The 17536-nt window shown below is 43.4% G+C and overlaps 1 protein-coding gene and 1 long non-coding RNA gene across 6 annotated transcripts in view; one reads left to right on the plus strand and one right to left on the minus strand.

Moving 5' to 3' along the window:
* Positions 1-10387, minus strand: part of LOC119147613 — a 13164-nt gene extending 2777 nt beyond the window's left edge. Inside the window, exons 1-6 of one of the 4 annotated variants that reach the window (XR_005104094.1) lie at positions 10160-10387; positions 7991-8090; positions 6426-7371; positions 4995-5092; positions 3756-3951; positions 374-2350 (exon numbers count right to left, since the gene is read on the minus strand). This is a non-coding gene — a long non-coding RNA (uncharacterized LOC119147613). Of the gene's footprint in view, positions 1-373; positions 3952-4994; positions 5093-6425; positions 7372-7990; positions 8091-8486; positions 9138-10159 lie in introns of those variants that run through there. The other 3 variants (XR_005104092.1, XR_005104091.1, XR_005104093.1) reach the window with 3 other exon arrangements.
* Positions 9239-15814, plus strand: NMRK2 (nicotinamide riboside kinase 2). 2 transcript variants are annotated; one of them, XM_037386859.1, is made up of 8 exons: positions 9239-9391; positions 10687-10777; positions 12145-12193; positions 12391-12562; positions 14142-14213; positions 14711-14817; positions 15243-15328; positions 15400-15814. In XM_037386859.1, exons 1-7 carry the CDS (start codon positions 9366-9368, stop codon positions 15326-15328), a joined length of 603 nt encoding a protein of 200 aa, XP_037242756.1. In that variant the 5' UTR covers positions 9239-9365; the 3' UTR covers positions 15400-15814. The 2 variants fall into 2 exon arrangements, with proteins under 2 accessions (XP_037242756.1, XP_037242755.1); XM_037386858.1 differs by having other exon boundaries at positions 9241-9391; positions 15426-15814.
* The last annotated feature ends 1722 nt before the right edge of the window (positions 15815-17536 follow it).

Below are 17536 nucleotides of genomic sequence, written 5' to 3' on the forward strand. Positions count from 1 at the left end.
CTGAAACCTATTCTGTCACAAGTTGTGAACTAAACTGTCACCCAAGTGGAAATCACTTCTCCCACATGTGCATGATGTGACTGTTCTTCCCTTTGAAATGACTGAGGTTCCTCAATGAAGCAGTATACAAGAACGTGCTAATTATGGCATAGGCTGTTCTGAGGCATTTGCCATCACTGCTAATCATGATGTGCCACAGATAGAAACCAAGACTCCCAGCTTAAGACAATTAGAATCTTCTCCAAACAACTAACCTCAACAACAACCTTAGGATGAGCTTCATCTCACCTAATTTTAGCAATCTAAAAATTAGATATGGAGTCTAAGTGAGTTTTAGGTTCCCTCTACAGTTGATGAAAAGAGATGATTTCACCTATCTTAGGATGGGATGAATCACTCCGTGGTGAGGCCTCTCTCTCCCCACTGGTAAGAGATGTAGCTAAATATCAAGCCTTACACTCCACACGTATCTTTTAGACTGCCAGTTAAATGAATCACAGCCTAGGGGAGGAAAACGAAGTGATAATGCAAGTGAAAAAGAGAGAAAGTGATGGAACATTCCTCATTTTTTAGCACGTAGGAGTTCAGTACTTTGATCGTTCAACTTGTCACCTTGGGTTAACTTCTCAGGATGCTTGAGACTTTGTTTACTTGACCTTTTGTTTAACAATCTAATATGATCAAAAGCAGTCAGTTTCCCTGAGTAACATAAGACTGGAGATTAATAAGGGAATGCCGGCTGAAGAGCTGAGTTTTGAGAAGAGATTTGAAGCAGGAGAGAAAGCCAATACATTCCAGTTGAAATACATTTTAGATAGGTTGTATTTTTTTTCTTTCAGTCCATCAGAGAACAGCCACAAAAGAAAACTCAGCCTCTAAGTAAAAGTTAATGATGCCCAAATGTGAACTGTAAGAACAAGATTTTGTACCTGGAACAGAAGGAAAAGAGAATGTATGGGTAGGAATTGGAAAATATTGCTTATACATGCTCAGAAGAGAACTTCGAGAAAAACTAATTGGCAGAGCACTTGAGCTAAGATTGACTGGGCCCCGATGCAAAGACAGTGACTCCTTGTGTTATTGCAAGCAAGCAGAACTGCAACAAAATAAACTTGATTCTGTCCTGCTCTGTGTCCCCCATCCTGCCCCAAACAACCCACAGTCTCACATATCTGGATAATTCCTCACATTAAAGGATGTTTTCTCACAGCATATTACTCAATTTTAACATTTTTTTCATTCTTTAAATGCCAAAAATTTTTATTCCCCTGATTGTTGTTTGTACCTCATACTGCAGTCAAATAAATCAAGGTTAATGATTAGTAATTCTACCACCGTGAACTATGTTCTAAATTCCAAATACAGCTTCTTTGAAAAGATCACATCCACAAAAATCCAGTTGAAGGAACATTTCTTAAAATCCATTTTAAGACTTTAAAAAGCTATCAACCCTTTCCGTTTGTGTGTTACAACACAGTCATTAATTACATGATAAACGGAAAATGTTTTTACACAGGGCACCTAGCTCATAGATGTGTTAATTCTGCAATGTTAACATTCTTTTAATGCAGCTTGCTGGGTAAGTCTAATTTTGTGGATTTTTTTTTTCCAAAGCAAGCTACAAATAAATGAATTGTATAGCTCTATTATCAAAACAGGGATTTTTTGCTAAACTCATTACATCAAGTACTCAACTTATTTTAGCAAGAACTTACTAAAACCCATTAGCCTGAGGCAGTCACTCAGCATGGGAAATTTCAATATGAACACAGAGTGTGTGACAAAGTTTTAACCTATTACAAAAACAAAAAAAAAACCAAAATAAAACTGGTAATGAAAGTAACCAGTCCATGTATGGTGTGGCTTTAACAAGCTTTGGGCAAAATTGAAGACAGGTATCATTTTTCTGTCTGTCTCTTAACAACAAAACTAGTCTTACAAATGTCAGCCACATAGTAAATCCACCTAGAGAATGAAATTTATATATAAAATGCCTCCACAGCAACTTAATTTATTCAGTGAAGATCATCTCCCTGCCGAGGATCTCTCTCCGGAGATCTTCAAGTTACACGAGTCGCAGTTCATGCTGTCACTGTTGTGGCCCATGTCAATAGGCAGAAATAGGCATGGCTGGAGGGCTCAGCCTGGCTGTCCCACTGCCAGCTCCAGATGGCACCAGTCCTTGAACTGGGAGGTGGCTGAGCAGAATGAACCCCTTCCTCAGGCTGACTCGAGCAGAGGTAAGAAATGAGCTTCCCCTGTCACTGGAACTATCCCCTTCTTGGGGGCAGAGCTGGTCTGTGAGCTGCTCCTGGCATCTCGCAGCTGTGGCAGATGCACCTCCATGCCCCTGAAATGAGATCAAACAGCAAGAGTAGCCCTGAGAGTACACCAGTTCCGGGAAATGGGAGGCAATTGTTCTGCTCCCCGATGTGGATCCCATAGCCACGTCACGGTGCCCACGGAGGCAGGCAGCTCACTCCTAGGGAAGGGAGCGTTTTGTCCTTTTCTTCAGCTACCTCTAGCCAAGGCAGACGAGGGGAGCACAAAAAGGCAACATGGGCTCCGTTCTTACCACAGTACTGAACATATTTAGCATGGCTAAAAGAGTAGCAACACAGGTATTAAGAGAACCACAAAGAGCGGAAGAAGAGAAATGTGTATTCATTAACTTGTCTTCTATTTATAGCATTTCCTTTCTAAAATACAAAGCCTTAGCCCTGCACACCCTGCTGCATGTACTTAACTGTCTCTTACCCCAGGATTGTATCAGGATAAGTAACTCCAACACACTGAAGCACCCTGTTTTTTCTTAAGTGTTATCGAAATAGAGTGTATACTAGAGTATATATTTTATATATAAATCCTATATGAGGTTCAAAACTGATATGCTCTGTTTCTTTAAAACAGATCTCAAAATAACCCAAATTGAAGCCAAAATAACTCAGAGGACAAGCTACCCGCTGCAGACTCTGTGGCAAGACGCTTTCAAGCGGAAGCTGAAAGGCTGCAGCCCAGAATACGCCAAGTCCCGTATGAGCGACACAGGAAATTAAAGTGCAGCACGATGTTCTGACAGGGGCTGCACTGAAGCACCTAGCAGGAACTAGTCATGCAGGAACCAGGACAGTGCAAGTGGAAACAGCGAGGAAGAAGAGTCAGTTAGAAGCTGCGAAGGAATGCTGAGAATGCAGAAAAGAGCAGAAAAATCTTTGGAAACATTTAGAATTGGTAGAAGTGTTTAAGAGACAACCTGCCCAGAAATGCACCTCACACAGGTGGCATGGTAGGGTCAAACAACACATAAAAGCTAAAAACAGGAAGCCTGTGGTTGCCTGCCTTTCTCACCCAGCTGAATTCTTTGTTCTCTTGAGGCTCCTTTTTAACAGCTATACCAATGCAACAGGCTTCTGTTTTCCCTCGTGAAATCCCATTGGGACAGACAGTTTCTCCAACAGGCAGATAGAATGTGGTGGAGTGGGAGGATTGTAGCCTGGGAATTTCATAGACAGCAGGGTAGCAAGGGGCAGAGCACCAGGAAACCTCAAAATCTGAGAGCTGGCTTAGCCCTGACAAGCTCAGAATGAAGCAGCATGGCCAAGGATGAGCTTTTAAGAGCAAGAAAAGGAAAACTTCCCTCTGTTGTTCTGTATATTACCTATTCAGACTGATTTTGAAGAGTCTGTCAAACATACCTGAAAAACTGTCAGAATATTTTGGAGTGCTGGGTGAATCATCACACATCAACAACATACCTTAATAGCTCAGCTTCTTCACTGCCTGCTTGCTGTGAAAAGCTTGAACACTTATTTCAAACCTTATTCTTTCTCCATCCTTCTTCATTTTCCAAACTACCTTAGAGTTTTTACTTCCTCTCCTTCATCCATCAGTAGACTCTACATTGGCCACAACATTCAATTGAGTGGGGAGCAAGATTAGACATTACCTCTCCTAGAATATAAACCAGAGAGTCAAAAAGTGGGATTCTATTACTTTTTTAAAATGCTTCTAATTCGTTGCTACCGACATTACAATTTATAGCAACACACAGATCAGGACTTACTAATTTAACAATGTCACACACCTACAAACATATACCAGCTGTGAAATGACATTAGAAATGCCTGGCATCTTTTGAAAAAGTTACCCCTGGAATTACTGCAGTTGTTACCTGGCACCAAATAGATATAAAATAGAAGCATTTCTTGCATATCTTACTCATTTCTGCCTCTATATCCACTGATCCCATGAAAAAAAATCCTTATACAGGCGACTGAAATCTAAGGAGGATCCTTTCTTGGGGCATTGTGGTCAACAGCTCCAAAGGGTTCCAGTCAGCCACGGTTCGGGAAGCGGAGCATGGGGAGTGAAACAACTGCAGAGCCTGACACTTTGGGAACAGAGAATGTAGAAAAATTTCTCCATCTCTGATTGGACTTATGCTGCAATAAACTGGCTGCCTTTGGGCTCCAGTTTTCTCTTCCCTCAAAGTCTTCACTTCAGATTACCTCTTAACCTGTTCCTTTTACACTTACCCTCTTGTCCTTCATTCAGGCCCCATTGCTTTTCCTTCCTTCTGGAATATTTTTTCCAGGTTAATCCCATGCCCCCAGAGTAACGGTATACCAAAATAGTTTCGTCTGTGGTTTTCTTGCACACACAGCTGCTTCTCGCCGATCCCATCTTGCCTAAATTCTCAAGAGTGTGACCTCTCTGCCACTGCCTCCCTGCCTCCTCCGGCACTACAGACCCTCTGCCACCAGTGGCAGCCATGGGATCAGCTGCAGCAGTGGAAGAAAATATCACCAATGACGGTGGTAGCTCCTGGCTGTGAGCCAGTCTGCATAGCACTGTGACAAGATGCCAGCTAGTTAAGCATTATACTATTTAAGCTTGTTATTCTACTAGCCTGATTTTATTATTAGTTTTCTAGTCACTGGCAGTTCACAGTGATGATGTTCTTTCCCTCATTTTTGTTTGAAACAAAAGGCTACCTTCCTCCAGAGCAGGTATGACTGTTTTTGCATTGTCAAGAGATGAGCAGCCTCCAAAGCCTTGGAGAAGGACTCTCTTAGCAACCTAACGCGGTGATCTGGAAAGAAAACACAAACCCACAATTTAAACATTCACAAGTGAAAATTGCTCTCATTCTTTCAACTGTTCCTTCACTAATCGGTATGCTGTCTCATCCAGCCCCCTCCCCCAGGGCTCTATCAAAAGGAACCTTGGCATAACCTTCCTCATACCATAGACAATGTCTTATGATTAGTGAAGGATTTAAATTCTGAACTAAAGCTTTAGAATAAATGAGTCATATTCTGCAACAGTGGGCACACAGAAACTAAAATGTCCCAGGGAAATGATACCATGGCTGCTCCATGAATATCAAACTGGCTTCTGTCAAATTTATCTTAGTTTTAACAAAGATTAATATTAAACTTTTAGTAAACATTCTAAAAATAATGTGAAGGGAGGGAACATTTTCTATCTTTGATTGAAGCACACTGATGAATGGTATTTGTATTAGTAAAGTGTCAAGTAGATAACGTATCTGCAGGATAAACATGCCCCAAAAAAAGGAAGTTTCAGATGACCAACACATAACTCGCCGAGAAATGTGGCTAACATAACTTGCTAAAAAAAGCATTTATGAACACTTGGCATTTGCATAGACATATTTTTAAAAGTTGGGTAAAGTTTGTTGTAGCTGGTCAGTGTAACTGTCACATTCATTTCAGACAGTTTTTTTGCACGAGGTCTTTTTTGTTCTTAGGGAAGCAGACAGCTGAAATGCCAGAGATCTCCGAATACAGGCAGACACATGCCACTGCCTAAAGGAACAGCAAGTCTGAGGCCATTCAGGAATCTGAGAATTTGAGCTATGTGGGTGAATACTATTTTGCTGGATGTTTGGTGCATGAGTATGAATATGGGTGATTGAAAAACCACGTCAAGTAGCTTAAAAACAAACTCAGGAAAAGCCAGACACATCCTCAGGAGCACTGAGGGACCACGAAGAAAAGGTTTTAAAAAATGAGCTTTTACACAAGGGCTGCATGAATGAGTTTTGCAACTGTGAGCTTGGGGGAAGGGGGGCGGGGGGAATCCCCAAACCAACAACAAAAAAATGTGCCTTCTGTCCTTTATTCCTCCAGTTTTCAGAAGAAACAGAGCTTTAACATTCTTTACAGGGACAATGGGACTTCACTGCTCCAGAATTCACTGATCTCAGACAACTCAGCCAAATAGAAAGAACTGCTGCTGCTACTGCCATAATTATTTTTTGTTTGCTATCTACCCGTGAAATGTATTGTTTCTTTTGATACATCTTAGGCCAAATACTCATTTTTCCCATGCAAAAACCCAACCTGTATTTCTGAAGCACATTCATAAATCCAACAGGGCAGAATACCATTTTTACTCACCTCAGGGATGGCACGTTCCCAAAATATTTGGATTAGCATGACTCCAGTGCACAGAGGAGTGGATCAGAGGTAGCAGAGACCAGTGTCCCCTCCTAACTTGCATACAACTTCCAAGTCTCCCAGTTTTTGCCTAGTACATAAGGTCCAATGTAGTAAAATAAACACTGAAGTAACCCACTGTTTGCTTTCTTACCCAAGACACCTTCCCAGCTCATGGGCAGAAGAGAAACACAATAAATGGCATAAAAACTTGGAGCAGAGGGCTAATCTTAGGTTGAATTTTCAGTTGATGTAAATTAGCACTGCTCCATTTCAGTGCAGAATGACAATTTGCACCAGCTGAGAGGCTGATGTGGTGACTCCCCATGCTGTGCTTAAAGTGATGGGCAGCTGCTGGAAATTAACTTCCCCGAGAGTCATGTCTCCTTCATATTCAAGAATTCGAGCTCAGAATTTCTCTAGAGCGATTATTTTACGTAGTTACCTTGGAAATGATGATGAAAGTATAATTTGCAAGTGATGTCTCCAGGAACAGTCAAATCTTGTACTAATGTTGACCATAAATAACTATAGTGGAAACACTGGCTGAGGTCTATTCATTAAGCACACAGAATTAAGACAGCATAATAAACTGGAAAAGATCATTTGCTATAATCCCATTGACAAATTTACCAGGCTCTTCCTTAAAACCAATTTATTTTCTTGCCTTCAACATCTTCACTGTGAGATTTCCAGAATCTTACACCTCTGGCAGTTAATAACCTTCTAATTTGCAGTCTGTGTTTATTCATGATCAGCTCATTTTATCAAAGCTCTGGACCTCGATCTTGTGGCTGGTGAACATAAAATAGCTTTGCAGGGGAAAGTGACATCTTTTGTTAGATCAACAGCCATAGCTGGGGTAAGAAAAACACAAAATTTTAGGCCACAAAACCCTTCTTCAGTCCTGAAATAGAAGCAGAAAAATTCAAGTTAAAAACAGCTTGGGAGAAGTTGTTCTGAGTAAAATTTCATGATGCCAAACAATTACCCAAATTGAGGAAAAGGTATACACAAAATACTGGGATATTAATAAGTTATGAGATGATTAAGCCATAGGATACCATGTGAGCCAAAAGAGATGCAGTTAACAGCCAGAATGTTCTATAGGCTTCTGTAGATATCATGCTCCCTAGGGAGCATCCTGCCTCAGTAGCTCCAAAGCTGCTGTATATGGGGAAGCTCCACAAAAGGTACCCACACACATCCAGGCAGCTGCGAGCTCCCAGGTGCATCTCGGTAGCCTGGATTAGCAACGGTCTGTGCTGCTGGAGCTGCACCCCACCCTGCCCTCAGCAGGGATTTTTAGGAATACTCCCTTCAAAAACGCTGTCCTCACATTCTTGATGGTTAAATTCTGGATATACAGATTTTATGCTCTAACAGCTGAAAAGCTCAAGGGATAATACTTTGTAGCCAGCAACCAAATGATGGAGGCACCACAAAGAAACTAGAACAGAAATAATGGCTGTCTACTACTTTGAACACAGTTGAAATCATCCCACTGTAACAAGTTCCACCTTCACCTTCGGCCAGGGAGCAAGCCCTGCTCCAGCACTCGTATGCCACACACATATCCAGCAGTACAAGATCATGATGCAAGGATCAGCTCTACAGACTCCAAAGCTGCAAAGAAAATGAACAGGACACCAGACACCTAGATAATTGTGCTACTAAGTTTTCTACAATTACTTTACAAACCACTGTATGACAAAGAAACTTTAAGTATGTCTTTAAATACTTCCATAGACTGATTTTATAAAAAGGAAGAACAAAGGCATACAATAGTCTGGATGATTTAAGCCCTATTAGACCAGATACTATTTAAAAATAGGTACTATATACCTCACATCACATTCACCTGAAAAAAACCATTCAGAACTGTTGCTAACTACCTTCACCTAACATCTCTCAAGACAGCCCTGATTTTAGGAGCATCTGAAATAATTAAAATTAAAGCACAGGTTCCACATTGGTGAGAGGTATTTATTCAAGGAAGCAGTCCAGCTGGAGTTAACTTACCTTAAAAAGTGTTACCTTACATGAGTAAACTGTGGAGAAGGAGGCCCTCTGGATAGCTAATATTTTATGACTTTGTATCTATGTATAAAGAATTAGCTGTTCAAAAAATTCCTCCGAAAGGTTCAAAAGATAATGGTCCAGATGGATTCACTTATCACCCCCTGCATATTCCTTTCTCTGAACAGCCTCACTAAAAGGAGTAAGAAAAAAAAAAAAAATCCCTTGCCTTCCCTATTGGTTTAGGGAAACAAAAAAAATCCTTCTTATGACATAGCTAAATGCATTTCAAATAATCAAATAGGAATTGGGAAAAATGAAGAGGAAGGCAAAGACATAGCTTGTCTGACTTCAAGAAAAAAAAAAAACCCCAACACTTAATTATATCCTTACACACCTCTGCACCTTCCCCAGCACTCCCAAAGGAATTGTGGAAAGGGGTGACATTTCCACCTACCCTATTACTAATTTAGGCAAAGGAAAAGCTTGCCAAAAAGCTATTTATAGGCAAGGCAGGGGAGTGGGGGGCTGTGAGGGGTGCCGAAACAGGTGCGGTGGCAACGCGCATGACCCCATCTGCCGGGGTGAGGATTGGCTAAACCCGGCTCAAAAATATGACATCTTGGGCTTATGATAGTCACAGGGCTTTTCCATCAGCAAGCGGGGCGGGGAGCCACCGGGGAGGGCGGGAAGGGCACTGCAGCAGGGCCCTATAAATTAGAGCCAAACGCGCCTTTTCCCTCAATGAAAGAGTAAGGCAGGGTAGAGCTGAAGAGAGGGAGCAGGGTCAGGTGTAGGCTTGTTTCGCTGAAAGCAATTTCAGCGTTTCTAAGCCTGTGTTTTTTCTTACCACATCCCTGCTAAGAAGGCAACTCTGCGAAGATGAAATACATCATAGGCATTGGAGGGTAAGTTCCTGTTCATATTGTGTATATATATATATGTACTGCTTTTTCTTCCCACTTAATTGTTGTGTGTGAGATAATGTAAGACTTGAAGATTATAAATCTGCCATTATAATATTACAAGGCTCTAGAAATGATGCAACTTGCTGACTCTTTGTGCTACTTAGAGAGCTCTGCAGGGGGGCATACACAAAACTGAGATGATCAGGAGGTACACTGACAAAGGAAAAAAAAACTCATTTCAAGTAAGCTTATAGGTCTGATGAAATTATGTGCTGCAACTATGAAAAAGAACGTTTTCAGCATGAAGTTAGGCTTTTAAAAGCTCTGAAAGACAGAGAGGAAAGAAATCCTGATTCAAATAAAACGGGGATGCTGGTATATAATTTTTCTATGTTGAAGATACCATTTTTATGTACTAATTTGGAACCGTAGGGTCGCTTTCCCCGGCAGAGCAGGGCAGCCTGTGTGCCCGGGCCGGGCGGAGCCTGGCGCTCCCCTGCCGGCTGCTGGTGGTTCGCAGCGCTGGCACCGGGCAGGGCCTAGAGTTAATAACGTGGGTTAAAGGCCGCGTGAGACTTTTTTTACAGCCTTTGAATAAAAAATTAGGAGTAAGCGCTGTCTTGACAGCTCTTGTCTTTCGGAAAGGAAGATTAGTCAAGCCTTTTATATTAAAACAGGCTTTGCGGGTGTGGGGAGGTCTGAGTCACGCCCTGAGGGAAAAAGCGAGCTGCTCGCGTTCCTACCTCACTTTATAAACCCGCGTCTTACCCGCCGGCCTTTCCCCGGGCGGCTGTTCGCGCTGCTGGGCGGTGCCTCTAAGGCCAGCCGGGGCACCTTAGGGCAGCGGGTGAGTTAAGAGCTCGCCTCAGACCTCCCCGCGCCGGCCGGGCACCGCAGGCCGCTCCGGGGGTGCCGTGGCGGGCGGCCGAAAGACGCGCAGCCCCTCTGACCTTCCCCGGCCCGGGGAGCGGCTCTAAGGAGGGCGGAGATGGCGGCGCGGCCCCGCGCTCCCTCAGCGCAGCCGTTGAGCGGGCGGGAAGCAGCGCGAGCCGCCGCCGAGCCCGCCTGCCCGCCCGCGCGCGCCGGGCCCAGCCAGTCGGTGGCGGGAAAGGGGTGGGGCGAGGGGCGGTGCCGACCAATCGGCGGCCAGCGCGCGCCGCGGCGCCGGTGAGGCGGGAAATTCAAACGGGCTGGGCGCGGGGTGCCGCGGCGGTTCGTGTCTCTTCAGGGCGGCCCGGCGGGGCCCTGCGGCTCTAACGCGGCTCTCCCGCTGTTGTCTCGCCTTCCCCGTGCAGTGTCACCAACGGTGGCAAAACCACCCTGACCAACAGGATCATCAAGGCGCTCCCCAACTGTTGCGTGGTCCACCAAGATGACTTCTTCAAGGTAAGCGGAGCTCTTGCCCTTACTCGAAACACTAACCGCTGCTTGTACGTGTCGCGATAGCGGTGCCGGCCCCCCCTGGAAGTTTTATGTACTTATGCATGCTTTCCAAGTACATTTTGACAGCTTAGGAGCAGCAGACTTTCTAATAATTTTTTTTCTTAAATATATATTTAATTTTTTAAACCGCTTTGGACAGGCGAGGAGATACTGACCTTTGCAAATGTGGGGATCTGCCAGCTTTTGCAGAAGCGGAGCTTGGCACAGCCAAGCACAGAACGGTTGTTCTCTAAAGGTTCCCTTTAGTTTTAACAACAGATCTAAATTTGGGTCGAACTACTGATTTAAGTTAGAAATTATTTATTGTAATCTGCACAAGTAATTTTCTCCATAATTGGGTTTCCCTTATTGTATTTAAATAAAAATGTTGCTTCTAAATGATACTTCAGGATTTATGCAATCTCTGTGCTGCTTTAAATAAAGACAGACAGCTGTACTGGGGAGTTCTGATAGCTCCGTATGAGAAACCCAATTAAAAGATTACTAATCACGAAAGTGGAAGACCCATCTGGGAGAGCAGCAGGGGAAGCAGCTGCACAACCACGTTACTAAACCTTGTAGGCTACAGCCACTTCACAGCAATTACAGCATACCTGGACCCCACTGCACGTGGAAGTCCAAGAGGTACTTCAGGTGGCTGTGTGTTGACCCCTGATGTGCAGAGTGCTCCAGCACTGGCAGCTGCCTGCTTGGTCTGTCCCGCCTGTGCAGGAGCACGAGCCATATGGAACAGAATGGAGCGCCCATTTGGAAGGGCTTCTTTGCCAGAAACTTCACACACAAATTTGGGCAGGTGTGAGCTCTTGAAGTAGAGGAGGAATTCTGTGTGACTTCTCACGGGTGGGTTTAGCTGGCAGATGCTAGCACAAGTAAAGCTAGTGACCGAGTGACCAGAAGTCATGCTATGCTATCCTACTTTTTTTTTTTTTTACAGCTGCTAGGAGTTAAAATAGCTATTCTTGAATGTGAAATCTTAGCAGTTACTTAACACTGTATTTGCATTTTAAGTTCTTATACATTGACTTATAAACAGGGGCCTGTATAGTATTTTGGCTAATAACACCCTATCAAACGATTAACCTAGAACTCTTTGTCCAAAGTGGCTTGACTGGGCCAAGAAAAACTTTTCAAAGTTCTTGGGGTTGGTGAAGGATGGGAACTTTGATATAGTCCAAACAGGGTCTGTAATTGTTTTGTTAAGTGAACACTTGCTTTGTTGTGTATTGCAGTAGCATCCAGGTTGTGATCGGATCTTAGGTAACTGATCACGCTGAGTTTGCAGCAATGTTTTATTGCTCACTATATTTCAGCCACAAGATCAAATAGAAGTCGGGGAAGACGGCTTTAAACAATGGGATGGTAAGAGCAGTGTTCGCTATAGGATGCAGTAATGTATATTTTTTCCTAAGTATTTCTTTTTAATTATTAAAGATTTAACAGTAAATTTATGTAATTTCAATTTTACAAGTTTATTCTATTTTATACTTTCAAGCCACTATGGTTGATGGTATTTGATTGTATACCTTTTCCCCACCCACCCCCTTTCTCCTAACTAGTGTTGGACTCCTTGGATATGGAGGCAATGGTGAGCACTGTGCGTGCATGGATTGAGAACCCAGTGAAGTTTGCCCGTTCCCACGGGGTCAATGTTACGCCTGGCTCTAAAGAGCCAGCCTCCAAAGATATCCATATATTGGTCATTGAAGGCTTCCTGCTTTATAATTACAAGTAAGGTTTGGGGAACTATTAATGGTTTGCCAGGGAAGAACACTAGATCTCTAGTGCCAGGGCTAAAACCTCCTCTTTACTAATATACCCTTCCTGTCTTGTTCTGAGGTATCACAGGGAGGAATTTTTCTCATGTGAAATGTAAATTTTACCAGGAAATACTGGCAAAAGTGGGGCGCACAAGGTGACTTTCTCAAGGAAGTTTTCATTTAGGCTGCACCCTTGAACTCTAGGGCATGGAAAACTTTAGACCAGAACTTGGAAACACTGAGCCAGTAGTGAAGGCACAGGCTTCCCTCCTGGTCTCCCACCACGCTGCCTAAGCCTTGACCTGCAAAGGTTGTTGATGAGAACGAGGAGATAATCCATTCTGCATTCACTGCTTGGAATCTCTCCTGGAATTCAGGAATAGATCTCTCATGTGATACATGTACTTGTTTAACACTGACTAAATTGAGCTTAGTAATTAATTGTATGTTGGAGCAAAGACTGAGCTTTTTTTTTTTGTATGGGGGGGGAAAAGTGCTTGCCGGGAAGATGGGGAGACCAGACTAGCAGTGAAGAGAGAAAACTTCCAATGGCTAAATACATGCAATTTTCTTAAGTTTATGTTATAAACATAATGAGCAGAAGATTCTTGGCTCCAAACTATAGTTTTGTTTACAAAACTCTAGAGAACAAGCTGTTCATGACACTTGGCAAAAATGGAGCTGTTTATAAGCTGTACCACAAGACAAGCCAGCACCATTCCGGCTTTCCAAACTGAATGTAAAATGGCAGTCTCGGATTAGCCATACCCAGAATGGCCAGCTGGAGATCGTGCTGGCAAACTGCCGGGTGTTCTTAGCCTGCCCCCAGGGAAGTAACCCTTGGTACCTTCCCTGAAGGTTACTGATCCTTCTGAACCACTCCATGTCGTTAACAGGAGCCTCTCCATAGTCCAGAGGGAGTATTCCATCCACAGACCTGGGGCTTGCTCAGTTCATACTATATTAAGCACTGGCAATCCCACTACGTTCAAACTAGATCTGCTTCAAGGATTTTTCTGGGTTTATTTTCTTCAGCCTAATAGCATAGAGCAAACTCCCTGTGTTTCTGGAAAAGAACATGTTGGTGAGCTGCCTTGTACCAGATGTGTGTGTCCATGCGTGTTTTGGCAGCTTGCTGCAGCACAACAGGCCAGACGGTTTGATAAGTCAGCTCATATCAGACTGATAAATTGCAACTTAGACTGGCCTACTGCAAGCAGAATTAGAAATGATCTAGAAAGAGGCATGATTCCCACCCCAGGTCTTCCCAGCCTAGTGTCTGATCTTCCACAGTAAGTAGTAGCAGGCACTCGGGTGGGAAAAGTACCTGGCATACCATTCAGATCTTCAGAAAACAGCATTCTCCATGCTTTATAGCTACTAACAAACCTACTGTACATGAGCTTCTGTCGCAATGAAAACAGTTGCACTTGTCTGCAATAGACCCTAATATGAGAGGCAGATTTTTTTTATGGCTTTCGGGGTGATTTAACACTTTCCTGTGTCAGGAAAAAAAACCAGACATGTTCTTTCTCTCTACCCTACCCTAGACCACTGATAGACCTATTTGACATACGCTACTACCTGGCGGTGCCATACGATGAATGCAAAAGGAGGAGAAGGTAAGAAGATTCTCTGATGCAAGTCTAATCCTTCCAATAAAGACTACTGGAGGCAAGCCTTCAGGCTACCTTTACGGTGCTCTTAATGGGATATATTGGTGTCACATCAGAATTACAGTTGAAAAGTTAATATAACTGGAGAAAGAAACTTTCATATGGTATTTTCTGAAACTTGATCTGGCAGTCCCCTTCAGGTTTTATGAAGATCAGCACGTTGGTGCAAAAGGAGCAGAGCTGTTGCATGCGTCCCCCGCAAATGTCAGTAAACCCTCAGACTGCTTGCTTTGCCTTCATCAGCTACCTGTAGCTTCTGCATTCGCTTTGGGTGCTTAAACTTGTTGCAAAACACAGACCAGTATCAATGAGAGACTGGATGATGACAATGAGCTTTTATGTAATCTGACAGCTGCTCAGTTGTATTTAACTTCAGGCTTTAGCAGAGTGCAGGATGCAGCACAATCCCAGTAGTCCTGATGTTCTTCCGTGTTGGTTTGCAGTACACGGAACTACACCGTTCCTGATCCACCGGGTCTCTTTGACGGACACGTCTGGCCCATGTACTTAAAACACAGGAAAGAAATGGAGGACTGCGGTGTTGATGTTGGTAAGCCTCCCCAAATACAAATCTTTTGGCATTGTACTGTGGATTTTAAGGAAGACAGTAATTTAATTCAATGAAAATTTAACTGTAATGATGCAAGGCACTATTTTTACTAAGCTGTAATCCTGGCCTACTTTGTCCAGATAAATATGTGCCGTTTTAGAACTAGGAACTTTTTCCCTTTGTTTCATACTAGAGCACTTTGGGAGGGGCAGGAAAAAAAACCAACCATACAACAACACATTATATTATAATAGGATAAGAGATTCTGTGGGCCACAGGTTTTTCAGACTGGTTCTGTTTTTCCAATTGGAAAACAAGTTAACAATCTATCATTTGGGTTGATAGTCTGAAATATTTTAAAATTAATCCACAGAAATTTTGTTCTGATCAAAAGCCTACAGCCTGACTCCAACCTTTTCTTTCAGTTTATTTAGATGGACTGAAGTCTAGAGATGAACTTTATAACCAAGTCTTTGAAGATATTCACAACAAGCTTTTAAATTGCTTATAGGTAAGGATGTCCCTGCTTCTGAGGGGGTGAAACTTGACTGCTGGAAGCAACCTGCTCTTATGCTTGTGTAGTTATAGCTTCCTTTCTTGCTTTTCAGGGTCTCAGAAGACCTGAAAGACCCGTGTACAGGATGATGTAAATAGTACTTAGAAGTCAGAATGAGCATTTTATTTGTGTAAACTCTTCTTATACTGTCCTTTGGGAAGTATCTTTTGTATATAATTGAAAAATGAAGATAACTTATTCATAACTCTGTGATGGACAGGATTGTTTTGGTGTTTTGGTTTTTTTATTATTTTATATTCCACTGGCTTACGAAACATAAGTTGAAAATGTGTTTTTTATAATGGAACAAGTAGAGCAACTTGTAGAAACAACTGACTCTTCTGCTTATGTGCTTCTGCAGTTATTAAGTCTTTATGTAATGGCTTGTTTGTAATGTCATCTCTTAAATTCAGTAAAAATCAAAGTCTTTTTTTTCCTGTTTTTCTTTTGAGGTCCTGTTTTAATAAATAAACTGCATTTACTGTAGTAGAAATAGGCACAAAACTCCTCCAAAAACACAACAGCCTTCACACATGTGCAGCTTCAAACCTAGTGCTAGCGCTGGCCTGGGCACCTTGTTCATACATCCCAGCAAGAGTGAGGTTCTCAGGGGTGGTTATAGGAGGTGAACAGTGCTTCAGATATTGTTAAAGTGCTGGTATGAAACCAGTTTAATGTCTGTCTCAGCTTTGTGGTGTTTCTCACTTCGTGCTCAAAACAAATTAGCACACAAAGATAGCACAGTCTGCCTCACATAGCAGATGAGTGTCCAAGGTGCAAAGCCTGGACAGAAGCCTCTCCTGCTTTTGTGATCCAAACAAGAATGCTATTTGGTCCTAAATTCTCCAGGTAGCTGTGCCTCAAGAGGTGGAAATGGCTATGTGTGTGAATGAAAGTAGCAGCCTCGTATTAAAATTGTGCTAGCTTGGGGAACTCTTCAGGTATTAGTACTGAACTCCATCCTAGTCTGTCTGGAAAAAAAAACCCCTGGAGTACATGTGCAGTCTGTTTACTAAAAGACTTTTCCTTAACTCACTGTGAAAGTGCTCTGAGGACTGTGGGCTGTAGAAAACTGTCCTTTGCACTCCATGTAACCAGCCTTCACAACCTCCCGCAGAGGAGCCTGCACCCAAGCAGGTTACGTGCTTGTGACAACACCCTGCGTTCATGTGCCAGGCAGCATGCTGCAACTCCAAAGGGCAGGTACAGGAGGTTCTGCTTCTTAAAGTCCTTCCAGTAAGTTTGTAGGGAGTCCACAGATTTCTTATACATCCATGTCTTCCCCTTCTAGCAAAACTACAAGTAAAATATCAGTGGCAATAATTTTACTGATTTTTCTGCTGATCAGCTTTTCCTCAGTATTTCAGTGAGATAAAGGCAGCCTCCCACTTCAAGCCAGACAGCACAAAAGTAATTCAGCAAACACAATCAGAATATTGAAATAACTCATAACATGGAGGAAAACATGCTTGAGAAAGGAATGGGGATATTGTTCCTGAAGCTAAAGCCGAGCGGTAGACCTTTATTTTCCTGCTTATCATGTACTTTGAGAACAACGTTCTGCCTGAGTTTCCTCATTTATGAACAGCACAACTATTCTCTGCCAGGCTTTCTGGCAGAACCTCCAGCCCTGAGCCGAGCGGTGACCTTCACCCAGGCAGCCCCGCAGGAAGCCTGAGCAACGCAACAAGTGAGTGCTACAAAAAACATCATCTCCTCTCTGCCCTGTGTGCTTGGGTGGGTCTGTGCTGCCACCAGGCACCTGAGGCAAAGGCCACCCAGCTGTGTGCTGGGGAGAACAGCTCGCTGCGGCTGTAGAAGAGACAAGACTAGACAAGGTCAGCTGGAAGGGACCCGATCACCTTGGCCAACCGCCCGACCGCCTCAGGGCTGGCCAAAAGCTAAGCACGTTACTAAGGGCATTGGCCAACTTGACTCTTAACACGGAGCGGCTCGGGGCATCGCCTGCCTCGAGGGAGCCCGTTCAGTGTCTGAGCACCTTCTCGGTAAAATGCTTCCTCATGTCCAGTTTGAACCTCCCTGGCGCAACTCTGAGCCATTCCCAGGTGTCCTGGTGTCTCCCTGGATCCCAGGCAGAAAAGCTCAGCACCTCCCTCTCCACGTCCCATCCTCGGGAAGCTGCAGAGAGCAACAAGGTTGGCC

This window comes from Falco rusticolus, chromosome 4 (assembly GCF_015220075.1).
Source record: "Falco rusticolus isolate bFalRus1 chromosome 4, bFalRus1.pri, whole genome shotgun sequence".
NCBI lineage: Eukaryota > Metazoa > Chordata > Aves > Falconiformes > Falconidae > Falco > Falco rusticolus.

Coding starts and splice junctions, on each gene's coding strand:
- NMRK2 (XM_037386859.1), top strand. CDS start 9,366: ATGAAATACATCATAGGCATTGGAGG. Junction 12,563..14,141: donor TTCCTGCTTTATAATTACAA/GTAAGGTTTGGG, acceptor ACCCTACCCTAG/ACCACTGATAGACCTATTTG. Junction 14,214..14,710: donor GAATGCAAAAGGAGGAGAAG/GTAAGAAGATTC, acceptor GTTGGTTTGCAG/TACACGGAACTACACCGTTC.